The 18,104-nt window shown below is 40.5% G+C and overlaps 1 protein-coding gene across 3 annotated transcripts in view; it reads left to right on the forward strand.

Moving 5' to 3' along the window:
* runx3 (RUNX family transcription factor 3) overlaps window positions 1-17,776 on the forward strand; it is a 71,571-nt gene extending 53,795 nt beyond the window's left edge. For 2 of the 3 annotated variants that reach the window (XM_088602656.1, XM_088602654.1), the window contains 2 exons: window positions 7,941-8,018; window positions 13,519-17,776. In XM_088602656.1, the coding sequence (XP_088458782.1) occupies window positions 7,941-8,018; window positions 13,519-14,009 (569 nt within the window). In that variant the 3' untranslated portion in view covers window positions 14,010-17,776. The remainder of the gene's footprint in view (window positions 1-7,940; window positions 8,019-13,518) is intronic. The other variant, XM_088602655.1, reaches the window with a different exon arrangement.
* Window positions 17,777-18,104: the final 328 nt, after the last annotated feature.

Here is an 18,104-nt window from a genome sequence, read left to right on the forward strand (position 1 = left end):
GGCACACACAGCTAATGATTCTATTTATCAGCAAGGTTTGCAAATACTGAGGATATGTTTTCAGTGTTTTTTCCCCAAGTAAAACAGCGTGTTACTCTGCCTTAAGAAAATACACCAACTCAATGGCCTTGAAAATCACTGCCTTGAGATCATCAGAAATGTCTGGACGTGACAAGCTATCTTACTGGACTGACACATTCCATTAGGTTCTTTTTTATTTAGGAATTTTTTACTTATTAAGTGTACTTTTAAAGTGTTTGTACCCTTAGTGATTTTCTTGTTTTTGCTCCGATTCTTATTTTGTATCCCCAAGGACCAGAAGTAACTAAAATAACTTAAAATCTGTTATGGCATTGCAGGGTATCGGATATTACAAGGCCAAACTACCGGGCTTTAGAACACATGGCAGTGCAAATTTTCTTCTCCATTTTACCAAGCTTCTGACAAAGATTTTCTGAAACTTTGAATTCACATATTTTCTCATTTTACTGTAAGGTGTTAACATACCACACTGCGCATGGTTTAGGGTGTTAATAAGGAATTACAGAGGTTGAGGTTGAGGTTACAGAGTCCTCAATACAAGTTATATCACATATGGAGACCTAAGGGGAAAGAATCACCTGTTATGCCCCATATATATATGTCCCATATATTTGTGAATCTTATGTAATTATTTTTTAAAACACAAATCTTATATTTTAATGTCACTCTGCCAATTGCTTTTTCAAGCTGTGAAAAAGGTTCATAAATAACTGTTATTTTCTACATAATATATAAATATTTGTAACAGAACATTACGATATATAGTTAATAGTAGAGAATTTAAATGAAGGGATGTTAAAGTTGTGCAGTGCACTATTAAGACGTCATTTAGAATATTGTGTACAATTTGTGGTCACCATGTTACAGAAAAGGTAACTAAACCAGAGAATAGCAATGTATGTTATATACAATACAATAGCAAAATAGGACTGTCCTGCTCTGACAAGCTAGAAGAATGTTTTAGTCTTGACAGAGAAGGCTGCGAGGGGTTCCAGTTCAAATAGTCAGAAACCTTGCCAAAAGGCAAAGGCACTGACATAGTCAATCCAGAGAATGTCTTCAGAACCAACAGTGAAATAGCGCAGGGCACAAGCAGAAACTACAGGGAAGTCATTTAAAGTGGAGTGTGGAACAAACTACCCTGCCATTTTGATGAAGCTGATACCCTGGTTTCGTTCAAGACAAGGTTGCATATGAGATGCTTGGACCATTTATCTACTTAGCAACCACATGAACTAGACTGACCAAATGACCTCCTGTCGTTTTTAGCCTCTTTATTGAAACATTAACAGGGGCCTGTCAATATCCCAAAAGTTAACATTTTGTACTGTGACCATTGCTCTCCTGAGATGCCCCCAAAATCTGTCTGCTTTTGTTTACTATTAAAATGTTATGCCTTCAGGCAAACTTTTCAACATCAAATCATACATTAAAACACGACACTTTCTTTTTTTTTTTACTAGGTACCTAAAGCCTTGAGGGAGGCAGTTATTTTTAAGTTCTGTTTTACTGGGTTGCTGAGGCATTACTAAAAGCACCTATATGATGACAAATACGTATTAAGCAGACTAAGCACATTAAAATGTTGGTTAAACCATAATGCACCCCTGCAGCAATTAGGAACGAGAAGGTTTGTGGTTTGTGTAGATGCTGTAGTATGCAGTAACACTTGGCACAAGCTTAGGGACTATTGGGGAGAAAAATGAACCCAAAACCACATACCTTAATCTTGCATAATACCTTTACGCCTTTCCTCCCATGGGCAATCAGAAAATAATAATTAAGAAATGAGCCTTTGCAGCAGGTATTTTGCAGCCGCCTCCCCTATTTATGGGTGCATTTGTGGTTTGAAGGGAGGCTGGCCTATGTTTCACAGGGACGGTCTCTGTGCACACCAACCAATAGGGAAAACAACAGAAGGAGCAGGTTGAAAAAAGTTAAGTAGGCTGGTTAACACTTAACCCAGGGAGATGTCTAGCCTGTTATTTTTTGTCATTTTTTCCTTTGTTTTATACACAAGTTTACTCGACAAGCACCATTTACACTATAAAGTTACACTAAACACAGGCATTTATCTGTATCGAATGTTTTTAATAATGATGTGTACCCTGTGAAACCTAACAGTTGTACACTGCGTTTTGTGTCATCTTAACAGACCTCAGACTCTTTGCTTGATTGTGTAACCGCGTGTACAGTTCAACAGAGAAATTAAGTTTCCTACAATTAAGACCCACGCATTTTTTGTTTGCTTAAATAGCGTAACCGTTCCACTGTCTACAACACATCATAATTACTTATTTCTTAAGGAATACCGGTTATCCTGAAAAACATATTTCCTAATTCACACAGACCACAGCTTCAAAGTTTAACTTTTAAACAGAATAAGCAAGTCGAAATTACGGTGCTTGAATTTCATAATGCGCTGTTAGACACAATTGCGTTAAGCTGGTAATGTCACATAATACAGTGCATGCTCCTTAAAAATATAACTTCCACTCATTTGGCGCTCAGGCTGTGTGCAATTGAAGAACAGGTGATGGTGTACACCTTTTGATACAGTAAACAACGTTACTAGCTTTTCACAGATTATTTAAATTCCTCCTTTATCGTCTAAAGCGCCAAATTATGTTTGGGCTTTCAAACTTTGAATTCTCTCTAAGACATACTCTGTAATATGTAACACACATCCAAGAAACATTGTTCCACTGAGACAGCCAATTATACGTTGATGTCGCAAGTTCTAGTGCAGCACAGTCAGCACTCCAATTAAGTTTCATTATGATGCGTGCATCGACAAGATCAATTTATATTGTCTGGCTGCGCACTTTTTTTCTGACTTTATTGCAGTGCGCTACACTATTTACTGCCCTAAGACTCTGTAAAAGAATGGGGAGGCGCAGATACAGTGCTGAGTAGTAATAAAAAAATAATAAAACAATGAACAGTTGCAAACCGTGGTATCTTCTACGGATGATGCCGTCGTCCAAAGTCATGTGACCCGAGATCTCGTGCCCGCTGTGCGTTTCCTGATTGGCTACAGGTCATCTGTTTCTTGAAAGGTGTGCTGTTGGAGAATAGATGCTGGGTCTGTTCCAGGAAACATGTTTCCTTATTTTGGGGAACACGAAAACAAGGCCAACATACACGAGGAAAATGTTTGTCTCGAAACCAGTTTCTTAATGTATGCTGGGTTTCAGACTATTGTTCTGGTCTTCCAGACATGGAGTCGTTCTGTTTTCAAGTATGGCAATCCATGCACACCTTTGTCGGGAACTGAGAATTAAATTAGAAGTGAAAAGAAAATTGTTTGGATACTCCAGGTACATTTGAAAAATAATAACAGGTGGCAAAGGATAAAGCTGGACAGAGACGAACAGTCCGAGATCCTTACACATCAAACTTATATTTTAAAAGGAGTTTCCTAATCTTAGGATTGCCTTTCTCTTACGATTTTAACATTTACTTTAATATTCGTACTTGCTAGAACGCGAGCCTTCTGTTCTCTTCTAGAGGCTGCAAGATGTCCGATGGCTGTCATATGTTTTACATTGGTAGTCCTCTAATACATGTAGCAGTATGTTGGACTGTTTTTTAGTCCTTTAACAAGATAATTCAATGGAGAGAATGAATTCTCACTTACAGTGAGAGTGCCCACTAATAGATCAGGGCATTCCGAGGGGAGAAACTTGCTAAAGGATAAAAGCAGCAGTGCTCCACCTGGGATTTGAACCCATGACCTGACTGGGTTGAAATCCAAAGTCCTCAGCAGTACTCCTGTGCAGCTGTACAGGATGTTAATTAAACTGAGATGCAAAAATGCAGCAAAAGCAATTATTTCCAGTACTCATGTGCTGTGATTTTAGTACCTCTCGATATAATGATCATAATCATAATTATGAAGATGCCCTCCCCCCTCTAAGTTATACTGAAATTCTGAAATAGGAAATAGACATTTAAGCCAACTTCATGCACAAGAACAACCAGAATTGTTGAGTGCTGTTCTCAGGAATTTTAAAGTACTATAACAAAGCACACAACACAGCAGCACATTTCCTCTGTGACAAATTATTACAAATGCACTTGCCAAATAAACAGAGACACGGCGACAGTCTCAGTAATGACGCAGTTCATAAACACGCTTGCAGTATTTCCTGTAGCTGCCAGTGGGGTCCTGAAACTCACAGCTTTTCTTCTACTTGTTTTTTAACCGGAATTACCCTGTTCAGGATATAGAACGTCTTTTGCACATGCAAGTGCACACTGTTGCATTCATGTGGGTCATACCAGTGTCGACTTTTTAATTTCATTAATTTTAGATTTAGGTAAAGAGTGAGTGTGGGGTAGAACAGCATTGAGCGCAAGGCTTTGAATACCTGACTTGTGGGCTCAAGCAAGTCCTCAGTGCAGACACTGCTGTGCTGTAGTGCCTCGAGTGAGGTATTGCACCCCAGTGGCTCCAGTCCAGCCAGCTGTATAGGTAGGGACCAGCATAGCTGGAGGGGTGATCCCTGCACTGGACCAGTGTCCCATCCACTGGTGGGGGTGGTGAAATGCTCTCTCATCCACTTAACTCAACAGAAAGCAGCCAATGTGACTTTGCTATGAATTTTACCTAAGAATTCAGTTGCGTATTTAACAGATCCATTGACCACAACTGTGAAGCTTTGTCCTATTTGCTGTTGATTATTAGTATCGAGGCCATCAGATTATTTTCTTTGATTACGTGATGTTTTGTATGAATCGGGATTCGATCCCATTATGAAACACTCAGTGCTCAGGCAGCGTAACTTTGTAACAGGCAGGTTTTTTTGGAGTGGCAAGCAAACTGCGTTTGCTTTAAGAGGACAGCTTTAAGTTTGTGCTCCTGTTGATGAGCAGCCGAAAAACATCTTGGAAATGAGACAAGCCAGTTTCTTAACACTAAACCTGATTTATCGGTGCGTTTGCAGACACAGCCGTGTAACAGGTTCCATGGGCTTGCACCATACTGTCTGGGGAGCTTGTGCAACAGAGTGTAAATATTAAAAATGCCATATTAGAGCAGGCTTCCACTTCAGGTTTGGGTTTGTCTTAATTTGCCTTCAGCTGTGTGTGTGTTTGTACAAGGGCAGACAGCAGGGAATGCACAGAGCCTGTCCTGATGGGGTTGGAGAGTGCTCCTGTTTGTGCTCGGTTTTTGTTGCTGTTCATTCTCGACCATGGTAGGGATCCATGCATGCCGCCCAGCATTTCAGCACTGTCGAAGGGCAGAGCAGCTCAGAAGCAGCCCTGTGTGGCTCTGCTCTTTCTGTGCATGGTCGAACGCAAGAGTGCACAGCAGCAGCCAGCGTTCGGATTCATTTGAATAGCAATGCCCGCTTTTCACAGCCAAAGCCACATAGTGGTTTTGAGGCCAAAAAATAAGCCAAAAAGAGGTGCAGCGAACCGGGTTTTACAAATTCCGACTTTCAAAAGCTTGCAGATCCCAGCCAAGATACATTTGCTTGGAAGGTTACCGTGCTTTCAGAATCCGTGGCCTATTATTTATTTATCCCTGTGCATTGTTTTCGAAGTTTTGTCTTTTTTTAAGACAAAATTTCAAACGGTCCAAAGGAAAATGGCAGTTTTCCTTCCCGATTGGAAAACTGAAGCGGCTTCCAGCGAATAATGAAATTACAGCATAAAAGTCACTGAAATTTCCAGTGTTTCAAAAGGTGATTAATGTATTTTTCCTAGGAGAGTTTGTATTATTTTTTTAAATGAATGTGGGAAAATATTATTCTTAAATATTTGCTTTGGCTAGTTGTATTTTCTACATAGAAGAACACGAATAATGGCCACCAGTTGTGGTCCCAGGAATTTAGCTACAAGTATCTAATGGAAAAATAACTTAATTTTTTGCATTTTGTATTGAGTACAGGAAAGTAAGATAACCATTTTTAGCATGAGCCAACAGCCAAAGATTCCATTCCAAAGATCCCAAGATCCTAGATGTTGTGTTGTTCTCCCTCTTTTGCAAGAACCTACAACAGGAAGCTCTCATATTCATGTTGTTTCAATGGTATGGTTAATTACAGAAACCAGAATGGCACACTGCTAAAATAAATTCCCAGTGACACTGATTCCCCAATCACAGGATGACAAAACCATCCACTTTCAGTAAAAAGTAAATGTGAGTTTTGACAAGGCCGTGCAAAGGAGGGACATTTTATGAGAATTTGTGTTGAACAGCCAGGTACAGCTATGCACGTTCACACTGAGAATACAGCGGTTGCCACACTGAGGTCCACCCTGTGCTGTTCTGTTAACTGGCAATCTGTGCTCGGTATTGAAGTTGTCTGCTTGCCAATCAAAATATTTGAAGGAAATGTTTATTTTCTTCTCAAAATCACACCAGCTGCTGCACCTACTGAATGACCCCATTTATATGTAAGAATTTGCCATTGTGAAGAGGGGGACCAGATTACCAAGCATCTGAATGTTGACCCCAGATTTTAGAGGAAAAGCTGCTGCTTTTAAGAAAGAATTAAAAGCCTGTTGAATGTGGCTGAGACGAAAACCTCTGACTGGCTCTCAGCCTTGACCAAAGCAGCTCTCTGCTGACCCCCAGGTGCTGACCACTTGCAGTGAAGCAGATATCCGGGGTACATACCGCAGAGGAAGACTTGACTGCCACACACAAATCCCGAGTCCTGTGCAAGCTTTTGTTTTTTCTGCTTCAGAGCTCCAAACTAATTATTAATTAATTAATTAATTAAAAAAACTTCCATATATCTATCAAACAAAAGTTCCCCAGATCTATAAACTGGCTTCTGTTGGAAACCAGGGAAGGGAAACGGATTTTGAAATATGATAAATGGAGCATGCCAGGGAGAGTTTTAACTCTTTCTGAGATTAGATCGTGAACGATCCCTGACAATACCTTTCAATGTAGCATGTAAATTCACTAACTGAAGGGTGACATTCAGGAGAAATAATCTTACAACTTCTTTCAGAAGACTTTATTATTGTGCTAAATGTTATTAGGTCTATGCTTTTAAAAATAGGTCTGTCTGCATTTCCTTTGCACTGTAGAATCGCTTGAAACAGCTAAAGCAAAAGCAGATTTTATTTGCATGTCTAATTGGCAGATGCCTGTGGCAGGATCATCACATTTTTTACCAGGAACGAAAGTGTTTGTTGAATCATTTTTGACGTAAGCTTGTATGTCAGAAAGAAGAACCATACAACCATAACAGAGGACAGGCATTCTGTCCCTTTTATATTTAACAAAGGCACTGAAGGCTAAATAATCGATCCATCTCCTGACAAATTCTCATTAATAGTTTTTTTCTTTAGTGACGTTTTAGCTAAAATTTCTTTATGATGCCTCTGGGATGTCTTCATATGTTTTGACACCATTTTCCTTTTCTCAACAAGCAACAAGTTCACATAATCTGGCTGTATATCTTCCCTCATACAGACCGATGAACTGCACAGTACACAGCACTACTGTTAAGAGATTCACCGTCATTTTCATTCTAAAAGATTTTGACCATTTTGTTCTTAAACACAATTGAACATTCAATGCTCTATGCCTTTTTTCTTGCATTAGCGTAAATACGTGATGACCAGATTCAGATTTCTTCAGATGCAAATTCTATGCTTCCAGGAGTAGCAATACTTTTAAAAGCAATCAGTTGCTGAGAATTAAGGTGCTGCGAATGCATTTGTACAAGTTTTGATATAACAATCAAATGTAGAGCAATAATAATATTAATTCATGCCAGCTTTTGCAACTTTCGTAGCAAGCTTTGCACTTCATTTCTGTTCCAAAATGTAACTTTTCATGGTAGACTTAGCAGATTACAGACTTAGAAACATTAGCATTAAATGAAGTATTGTGCTCAATGATCAATGCGCTATTTTAATATTTACAGCTCTGTGGACTGAACAAATTGACCCTCCCAGTTTACCTTTAAAAACATGCAAGGTGGAAGATGATCTGAGATGGTCAGGTAAGCAAACTCAATGATATGAGGCCAGTGCTTTTTCGCTTTCCTCCTCAGGATGAACTTAAGACTAGTAGATCAGTAGACAGCTTCAAGGCTGAGCATTTCCATTAGGCAAACGACACTGGGAGTCCCTGAGTGGCCACACACACCTGGCCTGTCAAACAACAGTGAACCCAACGACCCTCTGTGCACCCCATCTTGCCATTGGTGTCAGTGAGAGCTGCACCCCTCCTCCAGTTGGTGCTAACTCAGCTGCTGTCACTGTGGGGCTCATAGCATGCACCCCCAATAACAGGTTTCAGGGGCCCCCCTCCCAGCCCCCAGAGCTGGTATGAAGGTTGCTGGAATAAAGCCAAGTTCAGTGACAAAAGTGTGGACTCCAAATTGAGAGGGAGTGGTATAAAAAACAGCTGCCTATTCCAAACATAAAATGAGGAAAACGCCTTCTGACCTTATCTGAGTAGACATTGGAAAGGTCCACACAGACAAATTTATTTCCATTACTTTGTCTTTTGCTTCAATTAGTGTGGAATTAAGTGTCATCTCATGTCATCGCTGAGGTCTAGGAGTGCCCAATCACAGTCTAAGCATGGGGGTGTGGTGAGCTACTGCAAATTGACACAATTACTAGTTTGTCTTAACAAGTTTGGAAAAGATAGCTGAATTTGGCTTGGATAGAGGTTAGTGCCTGAAGGGCCATCTTGTGCTAACACTAAATTATTTTTAGTTTTCCCACATGGAGCTTATTTTGAGAGCTCGACATGATTGTCAAGCAAAAACAGGGCGCACTGCTTTTTTGACAGCAAAACCTCTAAGAATGACACTGGCATTCATACACCGTTTAACACAACGATGAATCACAGCCAAACCAACAGCATTGCTCTGTCGATTATCCCACTGTACAAACAAACATCTGCTATTCATTTACCTGTTCAGGGTGGAAGGGTGGGTATTTTTTTCAATTCTTCACACCTCCTCCTGGCTTCAATTTCTCAAGGGTGTTCTTTTTCTCAGCACAGACAGCACTTAAAAATGTTTAGATTGCCTTTAGGTATTGTTTCCCAGGACATTCCTCAAATAACCTACCACACTGGCACACTTCCATCTCTTTCTCTTGACTTGCTGGTCTTGTTCCGATTAGCTGAAAGTGCCTCTGTACTGAATCATCCCCCTCAGTCAGTTCTACTATCTTTTAGTCAGATGAGTCACATCTTGGTATCTGGTGTTCCGTGTAAACATATGGCAGTGAGTATACAGAATTGTTATTTATTAGTTCAATTTATCTGGAATTTTGCTTGACTAAAACTGCAGGGATGATGCATCGTCTAGGCTGGAAGACAGAAGTGTGGGCGTGAGACAATTCAAAGGATTGTTGTTGTGTCAGCTAATGAGGGGGAGAGAGACGGCACTTTTTTTTTTGGTCTGTGGAGGTGTTACTATAGAATTCCTGAGCTGCTCCGCCATAACCTAATTTTTTTAATGAAGTGGGAAGCAGGAGTATCCCCACATTTGTTTAGTTTTAGTTCTTTAGTCGTGAGACCGTGGATTGGGAACAGCCACCGTAAACAGTGCAACAGGGCACTCCTGATTTCCAGTTTGAGAATAAGCCTGAAAAGCAGTGGTGCTTTCATGTGGAAATGGAGGCCCTGACCAATTGCGGTTCTGCTCCCACATGAAATCAGACTTTGTTTTGCTTACTTCAGCTGTGTCAGAGCTGTGGCACTGCCTGAAACTAACACATAATAGTCATAGTCGTATTTCCTTATTGCAACATGGCAGTAAACTATAAAGAAGATAGGGTTTGAATAGAGCACTGACAGCTGTAAGCTGTCACAACAGCTTGCAATTTTCTGTCCCCTGTTTTATTTTCATTGGTGACCTCTCCATACTGTGTTCCATGTTATCATTGAGTTTCTTTAGTGGTTAAAATCTTTTTGGTTGTTTTCTTTCTCTACAGTTTTGCCTTATTACATATAGAAATGGTAATAGTAGAAGTATTTTAGTCCTGAGTCCTGAAGCTAAGCCTCAGCACTGTGCATAATCTTGAGGACACAGCCATGATCGAGGTGCAGTTATCCCTTTCAAAAATGTGTGGTCTGGAATGAAAAAGAATAAGAAAATCCTGCTTGAAAGCCAACAGTCTGAGGTTAGGGCTTCTGTTTCTGCACATTTGCATCTGAAAAATTTCCATGTGTAATACATACCTATGGCATTTTGCATTAAGCTTAGAAAAACAATTCGCAGGTGAATGGCAGAGATTTGAATTCTGTTAAAGCCAATATTGCATCTTATGTTAACTAACAAATCAGTTTCTATCATAAGCAAATCGTCCAAACACAACTGCATTTTAGGACAACTTCGGAGTAGTCTAGTGCTGTCCTTTTATGCCAAGCAGACCCCTTTACTACCCTGGCTCTAAGAAATCAGCTCTAGCACACAATGTTGTTAATACAACACTAATTCACCTCTGCTGCACAGAGCATTGAAATCTGACAATATCCCAAATTCTGTTCTGAGCATCCCTCCACAACACATTTGAGTTGCAATGAACAGAGATTAAGCATGCTTCCCTGTTGGAGGAAGAACGAGCTACATTCAGTGTTTTTAAGGAGGTAACATCAGGATTCTTCCAAGCCCACAGTTGTCATTTTATTCTGGGAAGCTCAGCATTAAGCCGGTATTTAGAGAAAGGAAAACCTGTTCTAGTTTTCAGGAGCCCTGAAGGACTTAGTGGGTGAACTAGTTCCTCCCAATCAACAACAGTACAGTCCATGGGTTCTGCTTGCATGAAATCAGATACTTACTCTATACCACGGGCTCTTCACAAAACAAACAGAAGCAGAGAGAATTTTGACTGCAAAAGATCCTGTGTCGATTTTTTTTAAAAGCCGTGGAAATTGCAATGAGCCATTTGCAAAGCAAACCAAATTCTTGAGACTTAAGATGAGATATTCTAAATAGTTGTTGGCATGCAAGGGGGTTTGCGTGCACTCATCCCTCTGGAAAGAAAGCACACCCTTTTATCTTTAGAAATTCAAGTTTTACACACTCTTTATGTGTAAATGTCACCAGCAAGACAGTGGGAAAAAGTTTTATTGCTCCAGGAAAAAAAAATACAACAGACAAATTCTACAGAGTAAATCAAGGATCGTGTTTGACTGCTGGGTTTGCAAGTCTTGACCTTTAAGCTTTTTGATGTTTGCTGTTCCCGGTTATATGGAACAAGATGGGGGGATGATCATTTAAAATTCCAAACATGAAACCTACTGTATCTAGTGCTCTCTGGCCATGATACAAAACAAGAATCTCCAACCCTGCTTCTGGAGTGTCCCAGTTCAGCAAGTTTTTTAGCTCACTATTAAATCACCTAATTTATCACTTGGTTAAGACTTGGAACAGGTGAGTTTTGATCAATGTAGAGAGTTAATAGCTCCAGTATAGTCAGGAATGGCCAGCTGTAGACCTTAAGATATTTGAACTTCCATGTCAAATGATCTCTAAACTACTTCACTGATCACATCACCTGTTTCAGCGATCAAAGCACAATTGTCACATGCACTTAGAAATGGATGATTTAAGAGTGACCCATAAAACCGGCAGGATTGTGACTCTCCAGGACTGGGGTTGGCCAGGTGTACCTTCTAACCTCATTAGTCACTGAAATGCTACACTACACTACACAGGGCGAGGCAGGGGGGAGATCTCTGGGGCGGTGTGGAGTGTTAAAACATGTCACATTTATTCTACAAAGGGAAAAACCTAGACGATTTTTTGTTGCTGTTAGATGAACGAGATTAGCAGTGCTTTTTGTGGGAGTACACTTTTAGAGCCTTCAATGGTTTCTCGGACCTTGATCCACAAGTATCATGCTCCAGGTGGCCTATTCATCAGACGTGTCGGCTGCTGTGACAGGACACAGAAACAGGGGTTGGATCCAAGTCTGCCTGCTGTTTTCTTGCAGTTGTGCTAGGTGGCACCACGGTGCAATGATTGCTTCCTTGGAGTCTGCATGCTTCCTCCCCGTGTGCTCATCAGATATGCCTGGAATCTGTTCCAGGCCACTCCAGTCCACGCATCTGAAGTTGCAGAATTTCGCCTTTGACTTTGGTCTTTCGCTGGTGTAGCCCAAGTGTTCACAACATCTAGTCAGCAATCTCTTCTTATGAGCTGTCATCTGAGGTAAAGGGTGTGCTACCGATATTGCGAAAACTGGCACACTTGTGACAGATTTAAGAGTCAGATTTAATCTTAAACCCACCCCCCATGTATCATACAGACAAGTCGTTCAAATTGTAGTGGGAAAGTCGAGTTGTTGAAAGTGTTTTGGAGCGCTCAGTGCCGGTGACAATAATTTCTATGAATGTAACAATTGAAAAAGCTGCATTGAGCCTTTCCAGAGTATCCCCTGTTTGTTTGCATCGGCGTCTTCTCCCTCCCTCTCGTTTCTGCGAAGTTGCTTTGCGTGCTTCTATGACCGAGAGCGCTGGCTGCACGGTTTCCTGTTTGAGTTCTTCCTTTATATTTATTGCAAACGTTACACAACAGCCAAACAAGTTGTCACTGTTTATAAAGCATGCTGCTCTCGGCTCACAATGCCTCTATTGATGCAGCCTGAAGAGAAAAAAACAGCGTTTCTGAGCTTCAGAACTTAATTGCTTAAAATGAGATAGACTTTGACAGTTTCTCTTATGTGTTTTTTCTCTCTCTGGTTTCGTTGTGTCGCAACCTGTAAGAGCATGTTCATTTTTTTAAAATACATTTAGCACCTTGTCTTTATAGCCTCTCCTGCGTTTTGCACTTACGTTTACCCAAATCATGTGTTTTAACCTCTGATGACTAAACAGAAATCTGCAGCTGGATTCCATTATGCTGGGCTTCCACTGCAAAAATCTCTGAGAAATCACTTATAATTCGAGTCAAAGGGCTGTGTGCTTGTCAGAGTTCCTGTTTCCTTTCAGCAGCAAAAACAGAAGAAAACAACTGCAGATTTTGAGTTATTCCATTAAGAGCACTTGTATCAAATCCCAACACTCTTGATAGTTGCAGTGTTAGACCCAGGATTAATGTCAGTAAGCCATTTCAGAAATAACACTTTGGAAAGTTCTACCAAAATATGTACAAACTTAAGGCAGTAGCCAAGACTCTTGTCTGATTGACTGATTGAAATGTCTGTACTTAATTTTCCGATAATTCCTTTGAATTTTTTCTTCCACATTCACTAATCCTTCTCAGAAAGTGACCTTTTTTTTAAATAAAAGCATTCAGGGATCAACCAGAATCTGCATAGCTGATAAATCCAAAGAAAACGGTGCCGGCCTTGAACATTTTTATCCCCCAAAGAAATTGCTTTGCTCCATGAGGGTTTGGGCACCCTTTCCACGAGTAACAGTCGGAAAAAAATGAATTCTGGCCGAGGGGAGAAACAGAGGATTTGTTTTCCTGACCCCCCCCCCCCCAAAGTTATTCTTCCAGCTCATGTTCGTTCTCTTCTCTTCCTGCGCAGGGACCTCCGACATCTTCTCCAACCCCCGGCAGTTCCCCTCACTGTCGACCCTTGCAGACCCCCGGTTCTCGGACCCCCGCATGCACTACCCGGGCTTCACCTACTCCGCCAGCCCCTCCAGCACCGGCATCGGGGGCATCAGCATGACCAGCATGTCGGCGTCCTCCCGGTACCACACGTACCTGCCTCCTCCCTACCCGGGCCCCTCTCAGAACCAGAGCGGGCCCTTCCAGACCAACTCCTCTCCCTACCACCTGTACTACGGCACGGGCTCGGGCTCCTACCAGTTCTCCATGGTCACCGCCGGTGGCGAGCGGTCCCCGACCAGAATGCTGCCCTCCTGCACCAGCGCCACGACGGGCAACAACCTCATGAATACAAACCTGACGAGCCACAGTGACGGCATCGAGGCCGACGGTAGCCATAGCAACTCCCCGACAACAATGACCACCCCAGGGAGGATGGACGAGACCGTGTGGCGGCCGTACTAGAGGAACAAGAGTTTGGAGCAGCGAAAAAAAAAAAAGAAAAGAGAGGAAAAAAAAAACTTACCGCATGTGTGACTGTACTTTGTCATTTCGCATTTTACATCTTTTTTTAGCTTTATCCATTGAAACCTGACCAAAGACTTCTGCCTTTTCGGACTCGCTGGCCGCATTCGAGCTACGCGCCTGCCAGATGTTTGAGGCTTTGTAAGAAAAACACAACAACAGCCGCCACGAGCAAGACTCTTATTTGACAGGCTCTCAGATCTCGCTTCTGAAGAATTTGCTCCTTCGAGACTCGGAGAACAAAAACAAAAAAAGGCCATGAGAAGAAAGTGTGCCTCAAGTTCAGTAAAGGAGTACGTGAAACTAAAATGTACATATTGATCGTGTGTAATGATATAACCAAAGATGATTGTTTCTTTTATTCTATGATTGAAAAGCTGGATTGTGGAAAAAAAACCACAAACCGTTTCTCACCTTCTGCCTTCAGACTAACTTTTCAATCAGGGCTACTGATCCTCTCCCTTCGCCGTTCACAGTTTTAACCCTGTAATCAGGCACAACCAGACAAGCAGAGCATCTTATGAACGGTCTTCGGTTTTAAAAAGAACACAGTTAGATTTCCCCCCAGCAAGTGCCTGAAACGTGCCTCTGGTCACTTCCAAAATGATTGGCAAGGTTTTCTGATACCTTAAAAAGAGCTGCTGTTTTTTTCTTTAAAGCGAAGCTTTGATCAGTACCATGCAATCACATCAGGGGAAATCACATTTGAGTCACGCTGGGTAGATGGAAGACAAGCTATACAAACTGCCTTGTACTTATATACGCGATTCCCAAAGACCTTTCAGGGATCTCACTTAAGTTGTCAAGCCTGTGGTGATGTACATAATCATTGCAAAGTCTTTGGATATGTGCAATCATTAAAAAATAAGTGTTGGAGAGACACCTTTAAATTTCCAAAATATTTAACAACTCTCTAAAAAACCCTAGAAATCTATTGCTCATATCCTGTCTCTGAAAAGAATGTAGGTTGTATTATACCTTCTGAAGCAGCTTAAATTCACCGTAAAACACAACAAGAGACAAGGGCTTAGGTGTGTCACCACCCTAACTATGAGCGCCCCAACATTAAGCTTAAATCATAATGTGTGTGTGAGAGAGAGGCTGTAACGTAATTGTACAAATAGGTTTGGTAAGTTGTATTGTCCATTAAACATGTTTAATCTTCAGAGGTGTAAACAGTGCAATTGTATTTGCGCCCAAACTGGTAAAGCCAAGAACAGACATTGATATTTCTATTTAATAATTCATCTCTCAGCATTTCAATAATAATGGACAATTCTGAAATGCATGATGAATAGGTGCAGTGTTTATTTTAAAATCAGAGATGACTTCTTCTTTGATAAATTCTTAATGTTAATATTTGGGGCATTTTACTATTGTGAGCTCGATTTGTTTAAACTGGACATTTATATATATATTTTTATTTATTTGAGAAGAAATGTGCACTTAAAATGTGTTTCTGGGTCTAAGATTTTGAAGGTGTCTCTATTTGGAGATAAATTAGAATTTGGGCTACTGTAATATATTTCAGATTAATTAAAAAAAAAGAAAAAAAGTTGCTTGTTTTCCATTTCAGCTCACATGCACTAAAAATGCTGATCATTTAGCAATTAGAAAGAGCAAAACTAAAATCACAAAACAAGCTCTTCCTCGGTTCAGTCAGCATAGATTAAAAAAGTAAGATTTTGCTCCTTATTTTCAGCTGAATAGCTAGAGATATGTTCCGGTAGATTGTGTGTAATTTCTTGTGATTATATGCTGGTCCAAAGTATCATTCATCACTCTGTGTTTTATCAGAATGATCCCTGAAGTTGCCAAAATATATTTTGCTTTGCACTATAATTTGCTTACAATTTTTTCTAAGCACATGTTCTCGGAAGGCAATGTCTGACATAGGTGGTGTTTAGGAAAGGATTTGATTTACTTTAGAAAGCTACACAATTATACCCCATTCCAATTTAAATCCACTTGAGACTGGTAGAGTACTAGTTAAAAGGCAGCAATGAATAAAATCCTTGCACTCGGATTGAGTATTAGCTCCATGATTGCTTTAATTTTTAAAATCCATTTTTTTTCTCTTCCTTCCCAGCAACAGAATTGCACAAAATCTCTCTGGGAGTTGCACAAAGCCGTGATTGCACAGTAAATTGCCAATACTGCTGCCTTGTGTTGTGAGTGCACTATAACAAAGTCAAGTGTCTGAACCAGTACATTGCAGTTTACAGTGTTCGGTTTCAGACCATCCGGTAAGATACCTCTATACTGTAGGGGTCGCACTGCACATTCATAACACACTACAAATACCTTGCTTTCCATTTTGTGAACTAGAAACTCCTCTTGTGAAAGCCTTTCTGTGCTGATTGATAATGCTCAGAAGCTGATGGAAAAAAACAGTGGACTGCATTCTAGCTCAATGTCCCAAAGAGAGCCGTCGTGGTGTGGTATATACTGTTACACAAAGTCTTGAGACCTTCACACCCCTGTGAGATGGGGCTGCATGTCCTGTATAACCCTTAATAATTTGAAGCCTTTCCGTCTTTCTCTTGTTCTGTTTTTTGTAATTTATTTATTTTGCGGGGGGGAGCTGGAGGCTCACCGCCACATTAATATATATGTACAGATTCTATATGAATGATGCAGTAGCACTTATCCAGGGGTGTCGGGTTACACATTTTAAACATTTTGTTATTGTACACATTTGCCCTTCGTGAGAGAGATTTGAGCAGCGGGACAGTTGTAACACAGAAACAGGCCACGGCTGGTGGCTGTGTGTGGTTCGTAGATTTTGTTGTTCTTGCTTGACTGTGTGCAGGTTGGGGGGGGTGGTGGTGGTGGGGGGGGTGACAAGTTTTGTGCTGTTATGACTTGCTGCAGGCAGAGACCCAGTAGACTTAACATAATGGCTCAGTCCAATCTGAAAACGGTCGCTTTCTCGAACCCCTCTTTGAGGAGAAAAATAAAGGCCAAATTCTCTTGTTTTACTCAGGAAATACAAAGGCAGGACGTGTGGTCAGAGGTACCCTGTCCTCAATTTGACAGACAATCATGCCTGTTCTTTTCAGAGATTCGGAAACTATGCAAGCGTACTACAGCCATTCCCATCTTTGAGATATGCAAAGAGTGAAGCTTTTCCTTATTATGGATTATGAGGACGAAGCAGTGCAACAACAATGTAAATTTAAGCTAAATTTTAATCCCATTTCTTTTTTTCTGCCTTGAGACATGCACAATGAATGCTTTTGTGTTTGTCCTCTAGTAGAGGAAACAGAAACATTTCATAGCCTTTTATTTGGTGGAAAGCTAGATTGGCTGCAAATAATGACCAATCAGAATATATCAACTGCCTTCTCTGCAGCTGGAAATGGTTGAAAGCACAATAGATTTTTTTTCTTTTAAAGAAAGAAAACTTCCTTATCTTCATTTTGTCTGGTTTTTGCTATTACCTTATGCTAAAAGCATCAAAATCGTGTTTGTTTATTTAAATTTGTTCTATGTAAATTGCTATTTCGTCGATGTAATATACAAACTCCTGATATTAAATGCTTGTGATACATGCATTGTGTGAATGATGTAGTTTTTAAAGCAACATAATTAAAACTATTTGAGCTCATGCTGTAAGACTGCTTTTGTTTGTTTTCTCAGTCATGACATGATCATTAACATGTCTTAAATGTGTCTCTGAAGGAATAAATTGAAAGAAACCCAAACTCGTTTTCCACTTTATTTGGCTACTTCTGTGTTTAAATATATTTTCTTTCTTAGAAATAAAGTCTTGTTTTGTATTTAAGACTGGTCTGCGCTTGCTGATTCATCTAGCATACTTCAGAATTTTCCAGACTTAGCCTAAGCTTTTGCTAGGTTTCAGACAGTGGAGTATTATCTCACAATTTAAAAAAAAAACTTGTTTCTACTGTTTCTTAAGTATTCCTTTTAAGATGTTGAGGGGGAAGGGAATGCCAGGGGCACATGATTGTAACACTTTATGCCACATAAAGCTCTCTTACTCCACAGGGATTGGTTATTCCTTTAAAACTC

Source organism: Lepisosteus platostomus, chromosome 13, assembly GCF_059453375.1.
Source record: "Lepisosteus platostomus isolate fLepPlt1 chromosome 13, fLepPlt1.hap1, whole genome shotgun sequence".
Classification (NCBI taxonomy): domain Eukaryota; kingdom Metazoa; phylum Chordata; class Actinopteri; order Semionotiformes; family Lepisosteidae; genus Lepisosteus; species Lepisosteus platostomus.